General features: G+C 32.5%; 5 protein-coding genes across 15 annotated transcripts; 3 read left to right on the top strand and 2 right to left on the bottom strand.

Annotated features, from left to right (window-relative positions):
• Positions 1–1,154: 1,154 nt before the first annotated feature.
• On the top strand, positions 1,155–4,723 carry LOC143362912 (chymotrypsinogen A). The gene is made up of 7 exons (XM_076803420.1): positions 1,155–1,370; positions 1,832–1,916; positions 2,021–2,189; positions 2,369–2,574; positions 3,692–3,903; positions 4,303–4,360; positions 4,602–4,723. Exons 1-7 carry the CDS (start codon positions 1,284–1,286, stop codon positions 4,721–4,723), a joined length of 939 nt encoding a protein of 312 aa, XP_076659535.1. The 5' UTR covers positions 1,155–1,283.
• Positions 4,724–8,110: 3,387 nt separating this feature from the next.
• On the bottom strand, positions 8,111–10,480 carry LOC143362831 (uncharacterized). The gene is made up of 4 exons (XM_076803306.1): positions 8,823–10,480; positions 8,705–8,746; positions 8,442–8,599; positions 8,111–8,370 (listed from the first exon to the last, which is right to left on the bottom strand). Exons 1-4 carry the CDS (start codon positions 10,207–10,209, stop codon positions 8,221–8,223), a joined length of 1,737 nt encoding a protein of 578 aa, XP_076659421.1. The 5' UTR covers positions 10,210–10,480; the 3' UTR covers positions 8,111–8,220.
• A 66-nt stretch (positions 10,481–10,546) lies between these two features.
• Positions 10,547–15,863, top strand: Gb (solute carrier family 7 member genderblind). Of its 6 annotated transcripts, none has more exons than XM_076803311.1 (12): positions 10,547–10,597; positions 12,228–12,393; positions 12,593–12,869; positions 13,047–13,269; positions 13,375–13,490; positions 13,614–13,739; positions 14,131–14,275; positions 14,354–14,477; positions 14,548–14,748; positions 14,849–14,998; positions 15,067–15,244; positions 15,337–15,863. In XM_076803311.1, exons 3-12 carry the CDS (start codon positions 12,698–12,700, stop codon positions 15,396–15,398), a joined length of 1,497 nt encoding a protein of 498 aa, XP_076659426.1. In that variant the 5' UTR covers positions 10,547–10,597; positions 12,228–12,393; positions 12,593–12,697; the 3' UTR covers positions 15,399–15,863. The 6 variants fall into 6 exon arrangements, with proteins under 6 accessions (XP_076659426.1, XP_076659427.1, XP_076659424.1 ...); XM_076803312.1 differs by lacking the exon at positions 10,547–10,597 and adding an exon at positions 11,150–11,480; XM_076803309.1 differs by lacking the exon at positions 10,547–10,597 and adding an exon at positions 11,150–11,560.
• A 356-nt stretch (positions 15,864–16,219) lies between these two features.
• Vha14-1 (V-type proton ATPase subunit Vha14-1) lies at positions 16,220–17,902 on the bottom strand. Its single transcript, XM_076803320.1, has 5 exons — positions 17,763–17,902; positions 17,619–17,700; positions 17,404–17,486; positions 16,784–16,906; positions 16,220–16,388 (listed from the first exon to the last, which is right to left on the bottom strand). The coding sequence occupies exons 1-5, from the start codon at positions 17,814–17,816 to the stop codon at positions 16,359–16,361; spliced, it is 372 nt and encodes a 123-aa protein (XP_076659435.1). The 5' UTR covers positions 17,817–17,902; the 3' UTR covers positions 16,220–16,358.
• Positions 17,903–17,976: 74 nt separating this feature from the next.
• Positions 17,977–24,173, top strand: LOC143362828 (uncharacterized). 6 transcript variants are annotated; one of them, XM_076803299.1, is made up of 8 exons: positions 17,977–18,074; positions 18,926–19,128; positions 19,668–19,886; positions 19,979–20,190; positions 20,349–20,683; positions 20,789–22,069; positions 22,171–22,394; positions 24,046–24,173. In XM_076803299.1, exons 2-7 carry the CDS (start codon positions 18,994–18,996, stop codon positions 22,368–22,370), a joined length of 2,382 nt encoding a protein of 793 aa, XP_076659414.1. In that variant the 5' UTR covers positions 17,977–18,074; positions 18,926–18,993; the 3' UTR covers positions 22,371–22,394; positions 24,046–24,173. The 6 variants fall into 6 exon arrangements, with proteins under 6 accessions (XP_076659414.1, XP_076659410.1, XP_076659412.1 ...); XM_076803295.1 differs by having other exon boundaries at positions 20,786–22,069; XM_076803297.1 differs by lacking the exon at positions 17,977–18,074 and adding an exon at positions 18,100–18,352 and having other exon boundaries at positions 20,786–22,069.
• The last annotated feature ends 1,231 nt before the right edge of the window (positions 24,174–25,404 follow it).

Here is a 25,404-nt window from a genome sequence, read left to right as displayed (position 1 = left end):
AGACATTTTCTCAGTCTTCTTGTCACTATCGGTTAGTAGTCATAGGCTTATGACTTATAGACGAATGTGACTCTTAGGTCTCCAGCGTGCCTCGTGTATTTCAAATGCGACGCTCGGCGAGAACCTCAGATTTCGTCTAAGAGACAGTCGCCAGAACCGCGCAACTGACTCGTAAGGAGAATTCACTGTATCGGTCCTCGGAGACCGACGCCGCCTAAACGAAAAGTTTGATGTCGGTCCCCAGACACCGATCTAGCGCTTAACGTGTTAATAACCTTCAAATACAACCAAAAAATATATTTTTTTTACAGCTAGACATTTTGAACAACTTTTTCCTTCGTAAAAAATGTCGCTCGGCCTTCGTTTCTTAGATATTTACAGAAAACTGTTAGGATGACTAACAGTTTGACCCCTTTCTCAATGACCGAGTTGGTGCTTTAGAGCGGGGAGGGACTCCATCCGCTCTGCACCCCCTCCATCAGAAATCTAACACAGACTTAACAAAAATTCATTTAAAAGTTGTACAATCCTAATCCTCCGTAGGGTAACAATCTAGAAAACGACTCCTTACCGATTTTGATGACCTTGAAATATGTTATCTGGTGTGATTCTAAACAACTTTTCCCTGTACATGTTACCGCCACTCGGCCTTATTTCCCAAGATATTTGGAAAAAATACTGTTAGCTCCACTACAACGAATTTTGATTAGGTTTTTTGAGCACTTTGATAATTTAAAAAGGTAGAATTCGGCATAGTGGGTATCCATAGTTTCAGGTATAGTAAATATACTGTAAATATACAGCAACATGTGTAGGGAATGGTTGTTCAGAATCATGTTTCAAGGTTATTAAAATCGGAGGGTGGTATTCGTTTCATCAAAAAGAACTAAAAGTTAATCATAAAACATTCGACGTTTATCTCAAATTGGCAAATAAAATAAAATATATACTAGCTTTGGGATTGAGGAACAAAAACCGCAATTGTTTTTGCGCCAACCTAATATAACGTGTTCCATTTCCACGAATAGATGAAGCAACTCGTGCGCCAAAAAGCGTCTAACAGTACCAGCAAACCGGTTCCCCGTTACTTAAAGTTCAAATGAAAATGAAACATGCCGAGGACATCCTCGGATCGGTATCCTCGAAAAGAAGTTTCGGACTTGGGCGTGGGAAACGTGAAGAAAAAGCCTTGGGGCCTGTTGGATGCGGGCAACGATAGTCCCGCTATACAAACCAGTTGTTTAGCCGAGCCCAGTACCGTTCCAACAGTCAAGAGAAAAGCCATGAAGCTGCAAGAACTTGTCAAGTATCTCGTTTGCATCGTTCTGCTAATTTCGGGATCGATTCGCTGCGACCAATTCGACTCTCCAGTAAGGCTGCATCTTCCTTCGCTACTTCCGGTTCCATTCGCTTCTTCTACTTTCGGTTAGATTCACGCGGGAATTGAAAAGTGTACACGAATTCTCCCATACAAACGTTGGCGTGATTTTACACGTTCTAGAACGTTCTATAACAGGAAATAGTAACATAAATCAAACCGTATCGAAAGTAGCAACAGAAATATATTTCCTAAGTGTTTTATACATATAAGGACAAAACCATTGACGCGCACTCAAGTGATAATATTCATAAATTATTCAAAATAAAATATTCTTTGTTTTAAGAATCTCTTTCAATCTTTTTGAACGAATAGGAACGTTAAATAAATCGAGAATACCTTGGGTCGAGAACAACACGCGTTGCTAATATGTGTATACATGTATAGACGTTGTAAAAAACCTGATTGCAAAATTTTCAATTAGTTTCATCAAAAAGTTTATTTATTCAGCAGGACTTAAACGCGAAAAATAGAACTAGACCCACCAGAGGCGTTTTGGACTTCCTGTTCGGCAGGTTCAAAAGTTGCGGGAACTGCAGTGAGTAAACTATGCTACAAAATGATTCTTCGAATCAGCCGTGCGTACCAGCATCAATCTCTAATGACGTTCGTGTTGAATTGTTCGAATGCATAAATATGTAGTGTGCGGACGACCGAATCGATCCGGTGAGTCGCGAATTCTTGGCGGAGAATACACCATAGCGCACGAGTTCCCGTGGCTGGCAAACGTTCATGTGAGATCGCAATTATCCTTCAGCGGAGTTCTGATCAACGATCGTTACATTTTAACCGCAGCCAGTCAACTAGTCAGGTTCGTAACGTGTTTAAGACTAGAAAATAACTTGCGATCAAAATTGTACATGTTCCGAAATTTTACCTAAAATTCTTCTTTTACCTAATTCTTTTACCTAATATTCTATGAAAACGTAGTGAAGTATTTTATTCAAACGATTATTTGAATCTGACAATAATTTAAGTTTATTTGAATAGCGTAACTCCGGCGGAAATCAAAGTTTCTCTTGGAGAGTACGACAGATGCAGCTTAGACGTATCATCGGCGACTCTCAGCGTAGAATCGGTGTTCCTTTACCCGGAATATAATCCTGGCTCTCGCTCCCATGACTTGGCGTTAATCAAATTAAGCCAACCAATCAAATTCGAAAGAAGGATATCGCCTATCTGTCTGCCGAATCCAGGTACTCTTCAACAAAATTTATAAATCCCAAAAAATAAAGAACTGCAGGGCTGGTGTTTACCTAGCAATTGAATAGCATGTGTATTCGTATTAAAATGTATTCAGAAAGAAAGGACAGCAATTTAGAGGTAGATACACTGGAATGAAATGAAAAATGTACAAAAGATACAATGCGTATGGTTTCAAAAACTTCGAATCAAATCAAATTTTTCTGTTTGTTTTCGTTTTAAAGGGGTGACCTTTTAGAGGGTGATGTCATCCCTTGAAACAAGTGTCTCTAACTTATTCTTTAAATAGTTATAAACTTGAAATTTCGTGCGTTTTGCTTAGAAATTGCTGACCGCGGTTAACTAGATGGAGCAGTCTCGTTCAGCTATCGCCTGTGCGGGCAGAGAATTTGGTTCCCCGGGCATAAGCGACTTGCGGGACACTAGCGGGAAACGAACCACGCATCCTTTCGATGATTTAGCCCAGAGCCGGGCAACTTCTTCCCTGCCGTCGCTGCAAGACCCCCACTATTAGTTTGCCGGTTCTCCCACTCTCCAGCACCACTCCTAGCGATGACTTTATCTTCAGAGCAGGGGAACTGGGTCCCGCTGGTCGCACGTTATTTCTTTCATAGGATACCAGTCGAATTGTAGGAGAAGCTGGCAGACGCTGGGAACAGGGGAAAGAAACAGTGTGCGGCCCATGGGCCGCCAGGTGCCCGGCTCTGGTTTAGCCTATGGCACGGTAGGGGCCCCTCAAACGGTTGCTTCTCCCACCAACCTCTTTTTCATGCAGCGCGCACCTTCGTCGCGTTCGCTGGTGGCTCGCGACTTCGTTGCTCCATGGTAACGACGTTTACTGGAAGGGGACATTGGGCGCTATGATGGAGAGGGTCTTTACTCAATTGAGACAAAAATGCCCATCCCTGGCCTACGACAATAGTTTTCCTACTGTCGTCGCATTGCCCTCAACTATGCTCGCGGACATCGGCGGGCGCCCTTGCCCGGCGCAAGGTTTGCTGAACGGGACTGAGATAGAATAAAAATAAGAGTTCAAGAAACACAACGTACACCAATTTTGGTCCTGAAGCATATTATACGTATACAGTCATTGAACATGTTAACTTCCAGGCTCGACCTACCTCGGTCAAGTAGGAACCCTGGTTGGATGGACAATAAGCAAAACTGAAGACAAGAACAACAATCAAACCTGTCGTCCACGGAAATTAGGACTTCCGATTTTAGGTCACAACGAATGCATTAAATCCGGAATAAATCCATTGAACTTCCACAAAGACTCCGGTTGTGCTGGTATTTTAGGTGGAAGTTCTATAGTATGTGAGGTATGTTAATTAATTTTATCAACACGCGTTTAACAATTACCAATTTACCAATTACTTTCAGGTACCTATTTTATCAGTACCAATACCTATTTGTTGATAAAGTATAAGATTAAAATGCATATTACTTTAAAGGAATTCATCATACTAAAAAATTATACTTCTTACATATTTAGAGAGAATATTAGTAACAGCAGAAGAGTATTTGTGATTGCAATTTTTAAATTTAAAGTATTCGAAATCTGATATCATTTACGTATTCATTATTTTTAGTACAAATTCTGAAGGGAGATTAAGAGTAGACTTTAATTTTTGTAGATCGTTTCAACATTGTTTCAATAAAACTATCGGAATATTCAAGACTTGTAATAATTTATCATGTTTATGAATATATTTTTTCAGAACGATGTAGGTTTCTCAGTTCAATATCGTTCATATGCAGGAATTTATGATCTTGTAGGTATGTATATCGTTATAATACGCTATTAAAAAATTATATTTCATGATAAAATGCAGTCTAAAAGAATTTTCTAAATTATTATCGTCTAATTTATTCTTGCACCTGTCAACTTACAAATAAGGACGCTGTAAAATTGTGCAATTGTTGCATAAAAATGCATGAAATGTTATTGAGCTTTATTTGTATGTGAACGAAAATAGACAGGATCCTTACTGATAAGAAAATTTATACTTTGCGACAGGCATAATTTCGGACGTAAATGAATGTGGCAACGAACCTGCAATTTCGGTATACACGAGAGTGGGCCCGCATCTAAATTGGATATTGCAACAAACTAAAGACGCGTGCTACTGCCCTAAATAATAGCAGAAAAGTATGTTATTTATTTATTTGTAAATAGAATAATAAAAACATGAGTATTGAAATGTTAACATGTACAAGAGTTTAAAGGGGAAAGCCAATAAAAACTCATCCGAGGTACTGGAAGAGAGAGGGTAATTTTTTCTCCTCAATTCGCGCTCCTCCCCTCATCTGGCGCCACTGATGCCCAGGGCAAGAAAATCGTTGCCCATACGGGCATACGCTGCACAGCTCTGTTCTAGAGTCTCGATTATCCGAGTCTCGTTTAGCCGAGATTCCGTATTATCAGAGGTGCTTCGATCTTTACGGTAGAATCATTTTTTCGAAAGTTTAACGTAAAGAGTACAAAAATGTAAATAGTCAGATTTTTTTAAAACAATTAACCAAACTTTGATCAATTAATTAAGCGTAAATATTTTCTGTGTTTTTATTGCCCGATTTATGAACGCATCGACCCTTCCGTATTATTCGAATTTTCGATAATCGAGTCTCTACTGTACTAATTAAAAATCAATTTTTGGTAGGAAAAACGAACAAACCATTTGTTATCATACAGGATCGTTGCTTATAGATAAAGGATGCAATGATTTTGTTGTATGAAATTTATTAAATATTTGATACTGAAACTTACAATATTTTTAGAGCGTACCGTGTATAAGTGGACGGCATTTCGTGTGATAAATTAATTCGGTACAATTTCGAGCAAACTCATTGTAAATATATGACTAAGACTTTTATATTAATACATATTAACACGTACGAATATCTGTATTCATTATGCACTAAAATTATTGCTTAAATCTAGAATACATAAATCGTTATACTTATTTTTAACGCCAATGTGAATGTATTTAAACGAGATGATGAACAGTAATTGTCATGTGAAGATTTTATTTTAAAATACAGCATTTTGAAGGTTACATGGAAAATGAAAATTATAACTACCGATATTGTAACAATATATATTTCGCTTAACGGGGTACGCCAGCAGGTAAGTTTAAAATGATTGGTAAAATAAAAAATTTTTATTTTCAGTAATTGGTAAATAAATTGAAAATATCTTTTTCAGGGATATTTAGCACCACCTTGACGTTACTTTCATATTTTTTTATCATTTAAAATTACAAAATGTCGACGTTATACAATATTGTCTATCATCATGTTTGGCGGGTCCTAGATGGCACCCAGCACCAAAAGTCACGGAAACATACCTAGAAGGTAGAACATTTTTATGTGAACTTAATCAAGAATATCTTTCAATGTAACGTACGATTTTTTAATAATTCAAAAAACTAAGATAATGGCGGTTGTTTAAAGAATGCAATCTTTTTTCCCTAAGAATAATTAAGTTCAAAAAATTTATAAAAATTCAATAAATTAAGATATCAAGAAAATCGTACGTTACAAGTATTAACAAGTATTTATTCTTGATTAAGTTAACATAAAAATTTTTTGCCTTCTACCCATGTTCCAGTAACTTTGGAGTTGGGTGCCATCTAAAGCCTCGTACAGACCTGAACATTTCGACGAACATTGCGCCGAACGGCGCACAGTGGGCAATTTGGACAAAATAGGATTCAAAATCAAGGAACTTTCGATAGGAATGAGGTAGAACGATGAAATTTTTTTTAAATTAAAGCTGAAACTATGAAGAATATGGGAAAAAATAGAAAGATTATTACCATCCAATCATTTCAACGAAAAAATGACTTCATTAGTTTTTGTCACAAAAATCTATTTTTTACAAAATCCTGAGGTCGTAGACAAATTTTGAGACCAGATTTGAAATCAGCGTGAAAAAATCTATGGGAAATTATGTACAGCATGTTAAAAAAAAATTTTTTCCGCGCGTGGTATTGGAAAAACTAAAATTTTCTTGAATTTGTGCGCGTTTAACGAATTTTCTCGAGGTTAAAAAACGTTCGTACCACAATCTCTCTATTTTCCCATATTCTACAAAGTTGCAGCTTTCATTTAAAAAAAATTTCATCGCTCTACCTCATTCCTATCGAAAGTTCCTTGATTTTGAATCCGATTTTGTCCCAATTGCCCACTGTTCGGCGCAATGTTCGTCGAAATCAGTCGAAATGTTCAGGTCTGTACGAGGCTTAAGAAGGATCACCAAACATAATGATAGACAATATTGTATAACGTCGACATTTTGTAATTTTAAATAATAAAAAGATATAAAAGTAAAGTCAAGGTATTGGTAAATATCCCATTTTATTTAATAATTACAGAAAATAAAAATTTTTTAATTTACCAATAATTTTAATCTTACGTAGTGGTGTACCCCTTTAAGAGACCACTTCTGATAACGTATTGTCGATGGGACAAATTATAATAACTCTCTGCTGTGAACACGGTCAAGAGGAGATCAGAAGCAGATCAGAGTTGATCCTTATTGAAAATTTACTTTTAGATGTAGATATTTCACATAAGCGATAAGTACGAATGGGAAATTTAATTGAATTGTCGGTATTTGGGTCACTGCACCAATGATCTTACGGTATCTGAGGGCAACTACTGTTCTTCGAAAAAACTTTTTGCGCCTTTACGAATGAAATGTATCGCTTCCAAAGTGTGCTACTTTCGTAACCGATAGTTCCGGCATTTAATATTTATGTATGTACAATTATACACAAAAATCTACATATACCTGGCAAATTTCGAACAATTTTAAAATGAAACAAATGTTTTGGATATTATATTTACACGAATTCATTTATTGATCAAAATTAAACAGAAAGAGATGATGATGTATGTAAATGCATTTATTCTCGAGGAGAATAGAGATATGAACAAACGGAAAATAGAAACGTACAAAAGTAAATGATTTCAAAGACATCAAAACGGTCGTTATTTTTAAAATTTTAACTAACAAATAGTCAACATCCATAAAATATACATAATTTTCTTTTAAATATTTTAATTTTATCAGGCATATATAAACTTTTATGTATGTCTGTATTTTCTAAGTACATACCACAAACCCATATACTAAAATTGTATTTTTTAACAACCGTACTGTGAAAACTTAAGAGACAAATACATTATAGAAAAGTGAACCAAAATAATTCTGTATGGATTTTAAAAAAAAAGGAAAACCTATTTCTAGTAAATAAAAAATGTTCTTTGCTAAATAAAATATTTAATAGAAATACGATAAAGCACAAAATCTAGTAAGTATTTGTGTAATACATAGAAAGCAACTAAAGTTATAGATTTCATTTGTTTGTATTCAAAAATCACTCTAATATGGTAAAATCAAATAAGAAGTGAAATTTTAGTAAAATATTATACCATGATAACTTATAATCAAATTGCGCTATATTATTTAGCAATAGTTCTAAGATGGTAAAGATTTATAGAACATAAAGAAATAGTTAATTCGTTCAAAATAAACTCATATAATAATGGAAGTATACTTAAATACAAAATGGGTTGCACGTGGGGTGCTATTATACAGTTATTTTGATGTATCAAATACATTACATGCATTAATATATAACATGGGTAACATTTGCATTACACTGTGACGTAACTGCTTCCTCTAATGTACAATCTAGTTTACGATAATTGGCTGTGTTAGGACGCGGTCTACCGCGGCGGTTTCGTGATCTTCGTCCTTCTAATACAATCGCTAGTATCTGTAATATCAAAAAATGCAATTAGCAACAGTGTATAGAAAGAACTTCATTCATTCAAAAGAATCCATTACCTTTTGTTTATTATAATAACCAATGTACGCAACAATAGAGATTAAGGAGAGTACTGTGAAGTATGTAAAAAAGTGGGATTCTTCGTCTGTCCTCATAGTATGAAAAGAAGACATGTTGTCCTTATCTTCGGAAAGTTTGTGCATATTTTCAGGTTGATCTACCAAAAAGAAGTTTATTAAAAACAAAGCAGTAACAATGTGCCTGTTGAGATTTTAGCTTAATATTCAAATTTTTGAATGCGTAGATAGTATGAAAACAGTACCTGTATCAACAGGTGCATCAAGCCCACCTGGATCATTTTGATCTACAAATATAGTTACATAAACACAGTACAAGATTACACATGAAATTAAAAAATCCTAATATTTACAGATCATTACCATCAATGGATTTGTCATCTCCTGGATGATTCCATTCATCTTGATTAGTTTCAGTATTCCCACCAAATTCATCAAATGCCTTATTTGTAATATGCGAATCTTTATTTCCGGGGAGTGGACCCTCAGTCTGTGGTTCCTTGTCTAAATTCTGTAATTCCTTGTTTGTAGTTTGTGGAACCTTTTCTACACCTTGTGGAACCTTTTCTACACCTTGTGGAACCTTTTCTACACCTTGTGGAACCTTTTCTACACCTTGTGGAACCTTTTCTATACCTTGTGGAACCTTTTCTATACCTTGTGGAACCTTTTCTGCAGCTTGTAGAACAATTTCTACACCTTGTGGAACTATTTCTACACCTTGTGAAACCTTATCTACACCTTGTGAAGCCTTGTTTATATCTTGTAAGTTTTTGTTTGTGTCCTGTGATTCCTCACTTACACCTTGCGGTTTCTTCTTTAAATTCTGTGGTACTTTATGATAATTTACTTCAATAGACTTAGGATCAGCTGGTTCATTATTTGTTTTCTTTTGACTTAATGTTTGATCACCACCATGTCCATGAACAACCGTAAGGTTCATTTGTGTTGCTAATGTTTGCGCTAGCTTTCTTTCTGAACTTGATGACTTTGCAGTGTCCTTATAAGATGTACTTCCTTTAAGTTCATCTTTTGTTGTACTATCTTGGTGCAACTTGCTCGTAGTAATTTGCGAATGAATTAACAGTTCCTGTCCTTTCAAACTTTGATCTTCATTTAGATTTTGGTTCTTTTTTACTGCTATATTCTCTGATCCTGTCTGAGACTCGGTAGACAACTTCTTGATATCATTATCAATACTTTTACTCCAAACTAATATTTCACATAGTGGAATAAACTGATCGTTCATACCAAAACAAAAGGGATAGCACTTATTGTAATTATCTAAATTGTGTAGAAACGATAGCATTGACTTTAACTTTTTATGTGAAAATGTTATGCCCGTAATACTTTTACAAAACATATTTCCATAATTATGCTCCTTCTTGGGAAGTAACTGCAGTAAATAAGAGTTAAAAGATTCTTCATTGTTAAAATTTTTAAGAAACCAATCGTGCAATTCCGTGTATTGACAAACTTTATACCATGTATCATAAAATATGAGACACAAAAACGTATTTCTGTATATATAATCTTCTGTCAGATTTCGTAGTGGATATGATTCATTAACACAAGTACTTATAATAGTTTTTGTATATAAAAATTCTGGAACTGTGCATAATTCATCATCACTTTTCATAAAATCTATAATCTTTATCGGGTTAATTGGATCACTTGACACATTCGCAAAATAAAGGAAAAAGACGAAAATGGCGAGCCCATTAAATGAATGGACTGTGCGTTTTTCCATTATTTTTCCTGTTTATTAACAACTACTCCTTCGAAAAGATGATAGGGTATCAAAGCAATAGTTCTATCGTTTTCTAGACGTCATGCTTTCTTTAATTCTAAGTATTTTCTGGATGATGATAATTCTCGGCGTTCTCTGATTCTTCTTCGTGCTTATTGCCAATACAATGTCAATACAATGTCAACAATTCTATTTATACAAAGTTTATGTCACTGTACCGGACATAACCTTTCAAAATTCAGTTTATGTATTTCAACGCGAATCCATTCATACACTTATCACAGAATTCGACAAACACGCCATCTTTTTCGTTCACTGAATACATTAGTAACATAACCTTTTAAACTATTGCTACAAGTCCTTAAGAATTACATAGATAAATACATGTGTATGTTTTAACAATAACATATTTATTGTATAATGAATCAACCGTTTATTGTTTTACAAATTTGTTTTAGATAGAAACAATTTTGAATATATGTCAAAATTCATATAATAGATAATAATTATGTAAACAACAATTACTAAAGATTCATTAATTTAAAATTTAGACCGGACATAATTAAAAGCAAAAACTTGAATTTTTCTGCAATAGGACGGTACTGTACTGTGAGATTTCTGAAACATTATAGTATATACATATAAATATAGATTCTTTAAGCTTGGAATGCTTGCATAAGTCTAAATACATGCATGTAAGTACTTACTTAGGTACTTACATAACAAGTCTATAGATTAAAATCTGTTGCATTTTGCTTTTGTCATGCTAAATTTTTAAAAAATTAAACGACTTCGTAATTGATTAAATTTTTAAAGCGATTTTATTTCATCTCAATTTTTAAGTTATACACATATTAACGATTTAAATCTACCAATAGCGATACATGAATCAAATCTGCCTCTATTCATATTCCTCATAAATACTTATTTTTCGCTACTATTGGTGGATTAGTAAGATTTTGAATTATAAATAATGGAGGAACGTATAAATTCGGTAGAGTAATATACCAAATGAATTTATAATTACAAATAGCACTCAGAATTGATTTAAACGCACGGATATTTCTTCTCAAAACAATACTTTTATTTTATATATGAACACATTCTACCGTGCTATATTTACTACTTACTTTTAGAACACCTTCTATATACGTAGAAATTTAAAAGTCATATTTATAGTGTACATCGTACAATACCTTGACGGGACTTTTTAAAATTCAGTTTCTGTCCCATTTTTCTTTGTTTTACCTCATGGCGCAGATTGTCTTAAGGTTGTTCCATATTTTTTGTATGTAATTATAGATATACATTATTACATTACATATTATTACATTTTATTCATACTGAGAATGTGAGTTTCTTCTACAATTTATTCAAAGAAATTAAAAATGTCTGTATTATTCTACTCATGCACATATAATAGACACACTTACCTTGAATTAGAATAGTAGATGCACAATAATTATTTTGATCTAAATATATGAATCACTTGTATACATATACAAAATACTTACGTGTGTACTCCATAATCAATATATGCAATTGATGTAACTATAATATACCCTATGAAAATAAAGTTTGCATAATAACATTTATGGCTTTCTGTATTTTAAATTTAATTATATTTTTACTAAAATTTGACTGAACAAAAAATTGACTTTTTGTATAATATACAGAAAAAATTGTATTCATACATAATGTCTGTAATAAGAAAGTCCTTCCTGGAGAGTGCTTACCTTTGTACACCTTAGTACAAAATAGTCTATGACAGCTATTGCAAACAACCCTTAAACCTTTTCTATGCACGTGCGTTTCCCACATGTATAACCTACGATTATTTTTTAGTTAAATAGAAGTTTTTAAATTGAAAAATTCGTAGACCAAAAGGAAAATAAGTTGTTTCATTAGTTTGTAATGTTTAAAAGCTTTACGAAATTCTACTTATATCTCATTAAAATTTATTGTACACTTTCGAAAACAGTGTATTTAGTCGACACTGAAAGCATTTTCATTTTTAGATGATGCCCTACATTCAAGAAAGCCTTCAGACAATAGACGTTCATAGATAATAATTAACATGTGGGTATTTTAATCTCTATGTTAATATATGCATCTACCTCTTACACCAAAAATAAAGAAACAGTCAGTATTATAAGTTAAGTTGAGCGGTTTGTCTTCCGTGAGGTACGTTTATTTTCTCTATAAAATCTAACGTAATATTTGTAATATTTGTATTTTTTTTTGTTTGTATATTTGTCTTTTGTAATAATTCATCAAGAAATTCAAATAACCACACATATGGTAATCATTACATTATCTTTTGTATTATATGTATTATATATATATATATATTTTATTAAGAGCTTTGCTTTATATTATGCAGGTATAAAAAGATTTAATGTGATTTCATCACCTATATTTATTAGAAGGTTTTAACAATCTGACTCATAAGATCTATTATACATTATATTTATTTCACATAGTCAAAATGGTTTCCCAAATATTTGATGAATCTCCAAAAGAAATGCAGTTATTACATTCAGACAGTGGATCACAGAGCATAGAGCAAAAGAGGGATAGTGTGGAGAAAGTACAAATGAAAAAACAACTTGGTCTTTTAGAAGGTGTTGCAATTATTGTAGGAATTATATGTGGTTCAGGTAAAAATTGCACACAAGTTTTAGTTTTGATATTTAATGAGTAAATGAGTTAAATACTAGCAACATAAATTGTACAAAGTATCATAGATATATGATTTAATTTTCATATACAATCGTTAACTTCGTACTATGTATTATTAGTAAGCACAACATAATAAAATTTATATGTTTGTTTAGGTATTTTCATTTCTCCAAAAGGTGTTATTGCAGAAGTAGGAAGTGTTGGAGTATCTTTAATTATTTGGGTTTTATGCGGGTTACTTTCTATGATTGGAGCGTTATGTTATGCTGAATTAGGAACTTGTATACCTCGTAGTGGTGGTGATTATGTTTATATCTGTGAATCTTTCGGAGCACTACCATCTTTCTTGTACTTATGGGCTGCCAATTTAATTGTTGTGTAAGTCGAATTGTCTAAGAAATAAAGAAATTTATCTACTGTATGTAGCTTTGGGTAAGCAAAATGTAATACTATGAAAATAATTATGAGATTATTTATTTTCAGACCAACTACCAATGCCATTATGGGATTAACTTTTGCACAATATGTTTTGCAACCATTCTTTCCAAATTGTGCTATTCCAGACTATAGTGTACGATTAATAGCAGCAGTCACTATTTGTAAGACATGTTTTTTAGATTTAAAATATCGTTGAGTGTATTTTGACATTGAAAAGCACACACAAAATACTTCTTTTAAATGGTTTATATCACTGATAAGTTCTTCATATAATTTTTTAATAGGTTTACTTACATTTGCAAATTGTTATGATGTTAAAGAAACGTCTAAAATGCAGAATATATTTATGTTCACAAAAATTGGAGCATTAGGAATTATAATCATTGCTGGACTTACTTGGTTATCACTAGGTAAGCAAAATTCAGATGCAGTCAAGTCGGAAAGTAAGTTAACGATTGACGTATCCAGGCAAATAAATATGATATATCTTTAATAAAGATAATATATGTTTCACTAACTTATTTGATTATTTCTTAATATAAAATCAAATTATTGTTTTGTTTTTATTTACAAGATATAAGTAGATATGCAAATACGTTAGTAAAACATATATTATCATTATTAAAAATATATCATATTCATTTGCCTGCATACGCCAATCGTTAACTTACTTTCCAACTCGACTATAAGTGAAGAAAACATTAATAATTATGTAAATAGTAATATCATACAATTACTAATCTTTCCATTTTTTTAAAGATTATTATTCTTTATCGATTTGATGACAATATTCATTTGTAGGTCATACAGAAAATTTTGAAAATTCTTTTGAAAATACTCGTACAGAACCTGGAAAAATTGCAGTGGCTTTCTATTCTGGTATATTTTCATACTCTGGGTGGAATTATCTAAACTTCATGACAGAAGAATTAAAAGATCCTTATGTGTATGTAATATAACTTTAATATAATATCAGGTTAATTCTTTTACTTTTACATATTGAATAATTGCCTTGATTTTGCAGAAATTTACCACGAGCTATCTACATATCATTACCTTTAGTTACTTCGATATATGTTTTGGCAAACGTTGCATATTTATCAGTTTTAACACCAACTGCTATGATTGCTTCTCATGCAATAGCTGTGGTAAATATACATTCTTTTGTATCACCGTGTAAGTCTTTAGAAAGAAACTAATTGAATTGACCTTTATTAGACATTCGGAGACCAATTACTTGGTGTAATGGCTTGGATAATACCAGTAATGGTAGCTGTATCTGCATTTGGAGGATTGAGTGTTCACATTATGACATCATCTCGATTGTGTTTTGTTGGTGCTAGAAATGGACATTTTCCCTCAATGTTAGGTCACATTAATGTTTCAAGATTTACACCTACGCCTGCCTTAATGTTTCTTGTAAGTATCAAAGATATATATGTGCATATAGTATAATTATAGATTTCTAAACGAATATTATTAAACGCCCATAATTTCTTCTTTTTATGTTTATTTATAGTGCATTTTGTCTCTAATAATGCTCTGTACAAGTGATATTTTTGTATTAATCACGTACTGCAGTATAGTTGAATCATTCTTTATCATGCTGTCAGTAGCTGGTGTTCTATGGCTTCGTTATAAAGATCCCAATATGAATCGACCAATAAAGGTACATTACATGATCAATAATAATATAAACAAAAATATATACTTTTCAATAAAAATATGGTTTTATAGATGCCTATATGGATTCCTATCACATTCGTTGCTATATGTGCGTTTTTGATCATTGTTCCTTGTTATGAAAGGCCATATGAAGTCGGTGTAGGTACTTTAATAACTTTATCTGGTATTCCAGCCTATTTTGTGGGCGTTAAATGGAGAAATAGGCCAGTATGGTTTCAAAAAATTAATTGTACGTACTACAATGTTATCGCTAAATTTAATATTTAGCTTCACTTATAGAATGTTCATAATTAAGTAATTATATAAATTTGCTACTTTCAGTTAAAGTTACTTATACTATCCAGAAACTGTTCATGTCTGCTACTGAGGAACAAGACACCTGACTTCAAATATTAAGAGTTTAAAAATAATTTGATCTGCTTTCATCATACTAATGCTAACTATATAAATAATAGTAACCCCGGTGTTACCATCAATTACCACGTGAATGTGTTCTTCGTATACAAACTATGTACACGAACTATAAAAAATATTGCTATTTCGCATAGATAAATAATTTACCATTACCTATTATAATTTATTTTGGACAGCTATAACTGTCGTGTGTTCGGTTATGTATTACGATTATGTTGGTATTCTAATGTATTATTTTTTTGTAACAAATTCGTATAACATTTGTGCGTGATTATTTATTGTTATAAGCTTTAATATGTTTTCTACTTTTTACACTTTCTACATCAGGAAAGATATTAAATGATAGATGTTAATTGTAGAACCTGAATAATCGTGTTGTATGATTTTGTTAATGCTATTAAATGTGTGATAGCTGAATATATTTATTATACGAACGTGCATGAAAATCTTTAATAAATATTTTCACGAGTATGATATTAATGTATTGTTTGTTAACCATTATAACATCAATAATACCATCTTTTTTTGTAATATAGTTTCGAAGATTCCGTGTCGTCTAATATAATCATTCACACTATTGTGTACCCAGATATTTTAAATAATATTCTTACTTATTACATTTGTAACATACGTATTTATTTAGGCAATCAAAGTTTGAGTATGTTACAGCACAGTAATATACTTTTTAAAATTATTGTAATATCATGTATCTGTACATATTAAGATTTACACACAAATTTAAAATAAAATTTAATGGTCATAATAAACTGTTGAAGTTCAAAATAAATACTGGAATGTAGAACACATGTCTATTCTTTGTAAGCAGACTGTAACAACATTGTAACATTACATATATAGAGATTAACAAGTACAATACAAGTCATAGATTTTTATATGTTTTATATGACTCAACATTTTATGTACATAGATTAATGTATATCTTCTGGGTTAAACATTCCCTGCAACGTAAAATTAAAAAATCTAATTAATTGACCTTTAAGTAATGTTAATGGTTTAATGTTTAATTAATATTCAATAACAATGCTGTTATCATTAATTATCAAGTGCTATGTCAATAATATAATAATATTTAATATGTACGTGTATTTTTTATTATTTATGAAAAATATATGCGATGTTGGAAAACTGCTAGAAGTAAACAATCTGATTCCATTTCGGTAATTAAACTGAAATAAGGGCAATCACCTTCTTATCGATTTATTATAAATTAAAAAATAAATTTTTCATTTTAAATATTACATGAAAATGACCTAGGATGCAAATGTATAAAATATAGATTAATATAAATATGTACGTGTATTACATAGTGCAGTTATAAATAATATAATCTTACCTTAGCACGTCTTAAAATGGAGTCTTTACTAGCATCATAGGGATGGTCTTTACTGGGAATTTCTAAGACTGATGGTATTGGTTGAGTATGACTATCGATTACATGACGAATCATTTCTGCAATCTTAAACGAATAATAAAACTTTTTATTGTAGGAATACAATTACAGTAGAATCCTGTTTATCCGCCTCGAAAGGGATCGGACCAACAACATAAATAACACAAATACATTTTATGTATTTTATTTATTGCACATTTTATAAGTATACTTTTACAACAATGTTGTTAGTATGAAGCAAAAGACATATACATACACTATAAGTATAATTTAATTAGGATGTTGTAAAGAAGTCTGTGCGTTTCTTTTGTATCAGATTTAAGTGAAATGTACGTGCTGTACGTCTCATAGATACTTTACCATCATGAATTCATTGGGTTCTGAGTCGTAGACTAAGGATATTAATCAATCAATGGATAAAAAAAGACGGACTATTTTTTTTATGATTAATGGGATCCAGATAAACGGGATTCTACAGAATTTTAAGCAAGATACTTTATACTATAATATTTTAAATATTTTTAAGAAAATATATAACTTTTAAAAACACATTTGATACTTACATTTTGGTTGATAAGGATGATATCAATATCATCTCGTTTAATAAAACGTTTAAATGTATCTTCTATATCGCTCACTGGAGTATCTGTAAATAATATATATGTATAATTTGAAATAATCATCTTTTCATTAATCTTAAAAGAACATCAAGTGTGACATGTTGACAACAAGAGTAGTTAATCAGAAAAGAGTAATTCCTACAGAAAAAGATGCATACTTTTATCTACAACCATAAAATTGGATTGACGATGCTTATTAATCTCGCCAACTCCGCCCAAAAGAAATCCCACGCATGTATCCTAAAACAAAAATCTCGTAATTCATTCTTCAATATAAGAGATGAAGTTTTAGTTGTATTTACCTCATCTCCGATTACTGCAAGAAGTTTACCCTTTCCTGCGGAATGAAGAGCCATTGTTACGAGCGATATAAGGATAACAAGGAAGATTTTTTACAAAATAAACGTATTTAATACAACGATTATTGATAGTGCATCAGCTGACAAGACACACCTACATATATATGTACAACTTCAGCTTCTTGATATCACGTGCCTAACTTGTCCAATCGAGGAAGGTGGAAGGGGTAACGTGTAGTCAAGTTTAGAATTAACAATTGTTGAAACACATTGACGTTTTGTAATTGTCTTATTCTTGACTACACCAGTGCTGCGGTTTGTTTTGTTTTGATACTATTAAGATATAAAATAATGCTTGCATCATGCAATTTCGATGCGCACCATTTACATCGAAGTCTCTAAGAATTGCAGTTTCCCTTGATTTATCGAGTCGCATATCTATGTACTTTAATTTCTATTTTTAGCTATTTCATCTTTACTTATATAGCATTTAGTTACGAAAACATAACATTATAACGAGTTAGAATTCGTCGATAAGAAAATTCACTCGAAACCTATGACAACTTCAAGATGAACTTCCCAAATGCGTAAACGTGTGTAACGCGTAATAGCTAGGGTTATGTTTTTAAGTACATACATGTGTATATAGCATAAACTCTGTGTGTATCTAATATTAATTATGTATGAACGTAAATTGGAAGACGGAAGCTTGTGTTACATTTAATAGTTTAATGTATGTTTTATTCTATATTTTGATGCGTGTAGACTGCCAGACTTAATAGTTATTAAAGAAACATTTCAAAATAGGGTACATGTTCTACAATAACTATTTGTAATTATATTATTTGGGTTATAATATTATAGAACATTAGGGTTGTTCAAAGGTGTTGTGCATTTTTTGTAGTTAAAATATTTACAAATACCAGTATTCATGGACCACATTCTTTTTGATTATAGATGAAACAGGATACATTTAATTAATTTTTGGCTATTAATAAAGTGACTATTTTGTAACCCTAAAATGTACTGATGGATATAAAACCATTATCAAGTATTTGTCGATACTTTAATATTGCGTTTTAGTGAATGATGTGACTTGAGTAACATTTAATAATTAACTTATCAATACTAATTAATTCTAAAAATATGTGTTGATTCTGTTTTAGGGACTTCATGTTAATGACACATGCACTGAAGACGTGACATAAGTGGACAAGAAACATAGTACAAAAACATGTCGTTTATAGATAACAATGATAGTTATAAAAAAATGGTTTCTGAAGAAATCATGCAAACAGCGTGTACGATTGGTAGAAGCTCAACCGAATTTATGGTTTTACCGAAATATGAACGTATAGAAGAGTCGCTGGTAATGAAATAATGAATATTATAATATAATACTAAAAAAAAATATTATGTAAGTATATTCTTTTTCTACGAGAAGCTGACACAAATTTTGGGTAAGGGATCAACAAGGGATCTCCAAGATTTTACTCTTAATAGTAGCATAGTAGGAATATAGGGTTCTGGAGGGACAGTGGGACGTTGCGACTGCGTCTTTATATTCTAGTCACACTCTATAGGTTTGTTTGTTTTCTTTGTCAAACGACTCGATGATGACCGAGACGATGGTTTGGGACAGTTTTTGACATATTGCGTATGTGGATACCTATTTGATTTGATATTGTTCTTGAGTGGGCTGAGAGTTTATGGGACCCATAAATCGTGCAGCGATTTTTTTTGTTTAAAAAGGATAGAATATATCATACCCTCTCATTCAGGTATCAGGTAGTGGGGCATAGATACCTAAAAGTGTCTGTGTGCCATCTTCTCGTGGACAAGGAATACTAAACTATGCAAGATTAGATGTTTACTATTAACTTTCTTAACTACAAGTAATTTTCATAGGTCGTTGGTGAAGAAATAGTAGTAGACGAGAACATGGATTTAGACCAACAAATTTCTGAAGAAGCTGTTTGTGAATCTAAAGAAGCATCTGAATATTTTGAAAGAAATATAGATGCAACAATACCTGTTGAATATGTTGATGATTCTGTATCATTATCTACAAGGAACATAGCCAAACAAAAATGGCTAACAGATGATACCAGTAATCAGGATATACTGGTAAATGTTACAAAATTTTCAAGACTTTGCGAAATTTAGTATAAAAATTATATATTAAAGCACATTATGTTTTTTTCTATGCATATCTATAGTTACCAGAACCAGAAGAAAGTGAATCTGAAATCGGTTGTAGTAGAATAACAAGCGATGACCAATATGAAGATGAAGAAACAATAGCTACATTTGTAACCGCTACTGGTCAACAGTTAGCATTATATGCAGTTGAAGATTCAGAAGAAATTTTTGCTGTAGCAATGTATGACGAGTCTGGAGTACCTCCAACAAGTTTTCAATTTCTTATGAAGTGTGTAAATAAAATTTCAACTTTCTACTCTCGATTTTCGCCTTATATTATCATAGAGAATCACTTCTCAAGTTTTGTCGTATCTATTGTCCAATTTAAAGATTTTATTACAAATTTTCAATTCCTAACATTAAATAATGAAATGGTTATATTTTCAGGGCTGATGTTGAAAGGTTAATAGGTGAAGGTGCTGTTAGAACTGTACGGAAACCAACACAAATAAAAAAGCAATTATTAACAACACAGCCACCAATATTCTTTTCTAAGAATGATTCAACAAACGATATATTAATACACAATGAAAACAAAATTATATCAACCAAACATCAAACAATGCAAAAGAAAGATAATTCATGGGAAGAAAATTCAACGTTGATGGAAGATTCTAATTTGAATCTACATATGAAACGAGTTTCCAACATTATATATGCATCTGATGATAAACACTCAGACTTAACATACTTAATGATGGATAATTGTTCTGTAAATATTGGTATGTATTTAACATACTTTATTATTATTGCTTTATTATTTTGTAACTGTAAAGCATAGTTTGAGAAGAAAATAAGTAAACACTAAAAACACTGTGATTTAGCAGATAATTCGGAAGAATATCAAGAAGAGGATGAAAGCGACAGTGAAATTTTAGAACAGTCAACAGTACAGTACATTCTCTTTGAAGGTGATCAATCTGATTCTGAATTAACTTTCGACGAGATTCAAGCAACACTTCGGAATCTTAAATCGGCCGAATCGAAATCATCAAGGAGGCAATTGAATAAAAAAGTTGATACAGAGCAAAACAGTTTTGTAAATATTAAGCAATCTGAATGCGATCATTCAGTACATAATAGTTCTAATCACAGTCACATTTCCAATACGTTGACAGAGAGAAAATTAAATTTAGTAGACAGCGAAAAAGAATCTCTGGAATCATTTACAGATTCGACAATGAATGGAATATCGAATAACACAAATTTAGATCTCCCAAACGGCTCCATAGAATGCGTATCACCAGAATCGACACAAATGCAGTATAGAACTAAAAGATCCCGTAAACAACAATTAATTTCTGTGAACCGTGAAGATTCAGAAATAATTATTCAACCGGCGTCTCTTCTGAGTGAAGAGGACAACAATGTTAAGAAAAGAGGTAAACGGAAGAAATACCGTCAAAGAAGTAACGAAGCGAAAAGGATGAAAAAGGTTAAACGTAAGGAAGTTGAAGTTATTGAAATCGATGTTGATGAAGAAGAAAATATGCTTCAGTCAAAGAGGGATGTTGTTGAAATAACTATAGACGATAGTAAGGACAAATATTCTAGTGATAAAGAGAATGAAATTATTATGGTAGGAGATTCAGATGAAGAATCATCGCAGCCAAATTCTAAAAAAATATTACTACAGTGCCAACACTGTGCAAGAAGCTTTCGGCAACAAAGAGCATTAGATACTCATTTACGAGTTTGTTCGAAATCACCATCAAATTCGATTCGATTTAAAGAACAGAAAATGAAACATCCTAGTAGAACGAATGAGGATGCGGTAAAGAAACAATATACTTGTAAAATATGTCAAGAGAAGTTCGATGTTGTTGTAGTGTTAGCACGTCACGTACGTTCAGAACATTCTCAAAGGAAGAAACGTAGATTTAGTAAATCATCAATCGAACGGCCATCTATAGAGGTTGAAGAAAAAAAGGAACCTATTGAATCAAAAAAACAATTGACTATGATTAAAACGATTAAAAGAAAAAGGAATCAACGACTAAATTGTACCTGGGAAGTAAAAAAATTGAGTTGTTCCGATTGCGGCAGATGGTTTCCGAGTGCTGCCTTATTGAGGGCACATTGTTTGCAACATGGTACAAAAAAAACTGGTAAATTTTAATCAAACCCTTTTGTTGATAATATTTTAATATTAAGTATTCATTCACTAATGTTAGATGCAACATTTTATTTCTGTGCTCTAACTTTGCAGAACACAAGATACGCAGGTGTCACATATGCCAGAAGCTAATAAGGTCTAGATTGCTTTTTGTACAACATTTAAAAAAGCATAGAAGTATGCAAAAAAACCCAAAGACGATAGCAAATATTCAAAAAAAATTACATACCACGAGATCAGTGACGAGCAAGATTACAACACTAAGGAAACGGGGACGACCACGGAAGCTTTGATTGCTTTAAGAAACCACATATACAGTACTGGACAAAATAAAGTACGCACCTCGAATATTTTTACAATTACGTTTATAACTTCGTAGTTTTTACAGGTATAATAATATGTATTTGCACAAAAAGAAGGTTTCTTAGTCTACTTTTAGGTTTTAACAAAAATAATTTCAAAAACATTTAACATTTTTCAATAGACAGGTCCGTTACATTTATAAGGATATTTTCTTTGGACAAAATAAAGTACGCATGTGATAATAACAGTCAAAATTAAGTTCTAATTGAGAACTAGTATTTTGTATGGCCGCCCTTTGCTCGTATGACCTCTTGCAAACGCCGAGGAATGCTCTCGACGAGATTCCGGATGTGCTGTTCGTCGATGTTTCCCCACGCCTTTTCCAAAGCTTCGAATAACTTTAATTTATTGGTTGCGTCACTGTGGTCAACTTTCTGGTCCAAAATGGACCACAGATTTTCGATTGGATTTAAATCCGGCGATTGTGCTGGCCAATCTAGCACTTTGATCCTCGAAGCACGAAAGAAAGCAGTAGTTTTATGCACGGTATGTTTAGGATCGTTATCTTGTTGGAAGATAAAGTCATCTTCCAGACCAATCTTTAGCAGAGATTCCTCTAAATTCTCGTTGAGAATGTCAATGTATTTGTCTGCTGTCATAATACCATCGATTTTGACGAGATTTCCCACACCCGACCACGCAAAACACCCCCACACCATAATACTGCCTCCTCCATGCTTGACAGTTGTTTGGACATTTTTATCCAGAAGCTTCTCGCCGGGCTTCAGCCAAACCCGTGTTCGTTGTTTATGACCAAACAAGTCATACTTACTCTCATCACTCCAAATAATCTTTTTCCAGAAGTCCACTGCCTTATCGACGTATTTTTTTGCAAATTGGAGACGTTTCAATTTATTAACTTTTCGAATTAAAGGGCGACGCTGTGCAAAACTGCTCCGCAGCCCAGCTTCCCGAAGTCTCCTGGGCACGGTTCGTTCAGAAATGTTGAGTTGCACATTTTCCCTGATTACACGACTAGTAACAGTCGGATTTTTCTTCGTTTCCCGGATAATTCTACGATCCTCGACTGAATTTGTCTTCCTCTTCCATCCGCGACCGATCTTATCGGCTACTGTGCCAAGCTCTACAAATTTTTTGTAGATCTTTCTGACCGCTGCTTCACTAACATTGTACTTTTCACCGATTTTCCTATTCGAGAGACCCTTTTTCCGGTCGTTAACTATTAATTTTCTAATTTGTACGGAAATTTGTTTCATTTCTATGTTATTCGCAATTGAATGATACAATCTTGCCTCTAAGAGCACTGATGGGTAACTGAAACTGTATTAATACGTTTATTTGTAAACATTCTTGTATCTCCAACGGCAAGAAAAGGTATCCTACATGCCATTATTGCTGAAAGTAAATAAACACTCCAGTGCGTACTTTATTTTGTCCGAGGAAAATATGACAACAGACGTAACGGGCTTGAATAATGTACGATGTTTCATGTTTTTGGAATTATTTCTCATTGAGTTTAAAAGTAGACTAAGAAACCTTCTTTTTGTGCAAATACATAATTATTATATCTGTAAAAACTACGAAGTTATAAACGTAATTGTAAAAATATTCGAGGTGCGTACTTTATTTTGTCCAGTACTGTAGAACTCCTTCAAAGCGGTGATATGTGACAAATATTGTTTACTATATTATTTCCTTTAATGTGAAATATGTATAATATAATGTTCATACTTCCAATAAAAATTGGAAATATTTATATGTTTGTTGAAAAAGAGATATCTCTCACTTTAAAGCACATTAAATATATAGCCCAATGTACATAGTATTTAGGTACATTATATATGTTGTAGATCATCTAATTTTACAAGGTCATATACATTCATAGCTTAATATTAGTACAAAGGCTGACTTCCCCTAATTAACATTTGTATTTGACCATAGCATTATTTATAAATTGAAGATTAATAGAATTAAATCACTAACGTGTTTAAAAGAGATTAGGTAAGTCAGCCTATACACAAAATAAGTGCTGTACATTAAATCTACCGTCGTACTTCGAGGACATGATTGATCATTGTAAATAAAACACATCTTTCAAAAACTATTACATTCATATTTGTTATTTATGTATATTGTCACGTCCGGTGGTTCGATCGCTCATGAATAAGACAAATAAAACTTCAAATAAAAATTATGCCACGCGAGGAGAGAAGAATAAATAAGATTAAGATAAGCCTTAAGATTCTAGGAAGTAAGACGGTGTCATGTTCGGTGATTCGACCGCTTAAGAATCAAACGAATAAAACTTCAGACAAAGAATTATTATGAACTATTGTTGAAACCCAATAATGTCACGCGAGGAGACGAAGATAAATGGGATTAGGATAGGCGTTAAAATTTCTAGAAAATTAGATAGCGAACAAAACAATTCCAATTATCCTCCTGCGAGAGACGCAGCAAAGATCGATGTCACCCCGAAAAATAAACAGAAAGTGTGTCCAGTTGCGCCAAGTTCCAAGAAGGCACACTAATCCCATGGTAAGAATGACGCGCATTAGATAAAATATCAAATCAATATCCTATTGAAACAATGGACTGTCCATCCTATAAAAGGGAACCAATACTTCAAAGATCAATCATTCTGTCATAAAGTTTGGACCAGACGAGTCCGTCATAGAAGTGTCAATTCAGTTTCAATAAAGTTCCATTCAGTATTAATAAAGTTTCAGTAAAGTTCAAGTTCAGGGAAAGTTTAATAAAGTTTAAAAGAAGCGATAATTGGAATTGGTGAAATCTGCGACCTGCGGCTGCGATAGTTGAATTGGCGGAACCTGCAACCTGCAGCAACTGCGATTAGCGGTATTTCCGATCTGCGGCAACTGCAATTTGCGGAACCTGCGACTTGTGGACTTGCGGTGTCCACTTAACGAAGCAAACCCAACAACTCGGTAAATTAACATTATTATTATTGAACGAAATATTTGTAAGCTATCTAGTTTATGC

The sequence above is a fragment of the Halictus rubicundus genome, chromosome 18 (genome assembly GCF_050948215.1).
Source record: "Halictus rubicundus isolate RS-2024b chromosome 18, iyHalRubi1_principal, whole genome shotgun sequence".
Classification (NCBI taxonomy): domain Eukaryota; kingdom Metazoa; phylum Arthropoda; class Insecta; order Hymenoptera; family Halictidae; genus Halictus; species Halictus rubicundus.
Note: the sequence above shows the minus strand (reverse complement) of the source record. Positions and strands in the feature narration are given on the sequence as shown.

Coding starts and splice junctions, on each gene's coding strand:
- LOC143362912 (XM_076803420.1), top strand. CDS start 1,284: ATGAAGCTGCAAGAACTTGTCAAGTATCTCGTTTGCATCGTTCTGCTA. Junction 1,371..1,831: donor GCGACCAATTCGACTCTCCA/GTAAGGCTGCAT, acceptor TTTATTCAGCAG/GACTTAAACGCGAAAAATAG. Junction 2,575..3,691: donor TATCTGTCTGCCGAATCCAG/GTACTCTTCAAC, acceptor GTTAACTTCCAG/GCTCGACCTACCTCGGTCAA.
- LOC143362831 (XM_076803306.1), bottom strand. CDS start 10,209: ATGGAAAAACGCACAGTCCATTCATTTAATGGGCTCGCCATTTTCGTC. Junction 8,747..8,822: donor AGATGACAAATCCATTGATG/GTAATGATCTGT, acceptor CTATATTTGTAG/ATCAAAATGATCCAGGTGGG. Junction 8,600..8,704: donor TGATGCACCTGTTGATACAG/GTACTGTTTTCA, acceptor TCTTTTTGGTAG/ATCAACCTGAAAATATGCAC.
- Gb (XM_076803311.1), top strand. CDS start 12,698: ATGGTTTCCCAAATATTTGATGAATCTCCAAAAGAAATGCAGTTATTA. Junction 12,870..13,046: donor AGGAATTATATGTGGTTCAG/GTAAAAATTGCA, acceptor ATGTTTGTTTAG/GTATTTTCATTTCTCCAAAA. Junction 13,491..13,613: donor AATAGCAGCAGTCACTATTT/GTAAGACATGTT, acceptor ATTTTTTAATAG/GTTTACTTACATTTGCAAAT.
- Vha14-1 (XM_076803320.1), bottom strand. CDS start 17,816: ATGGCTCTTCATTCCGCAGGAAAGGGTAAACTTCTTGCAGTAATCGGA. Junction 17,701..17,762: donor TTGCAGTAATCGGAGATGAG/GTAAATACAACT, acceptor TTTTTGTTTTAG/GATACATGCGTGGGATTTCT. Junction 16,389..16,783: donor CCATTTTAAGACGTGCTAAG/GTAAGATTATAT, acceptor TTTACGTTGCAG/GGAATGTTTAACCCAGAAGA.
- LOC143362828 (XM_076803295.1), top strand. CDS start 18,994: ATGTCGTTTATAGATAACAATGATAGTTATAAAAAAATGGTTTCTGAA. Junction 19,129..19,667: donor AACGTATAGAAGAGTCGCTG/GTAATGAAATAA, acceptor TAATTTTCATAG/GTCGTTGGTGAAGAAATAGT. Junction 19,887..19,978: donor CCAGTAATCAGGATATACTG/GTAAATGTTACA, acceptor GCATATCTATAG/TTACCAGAACCAGAAGAAAG.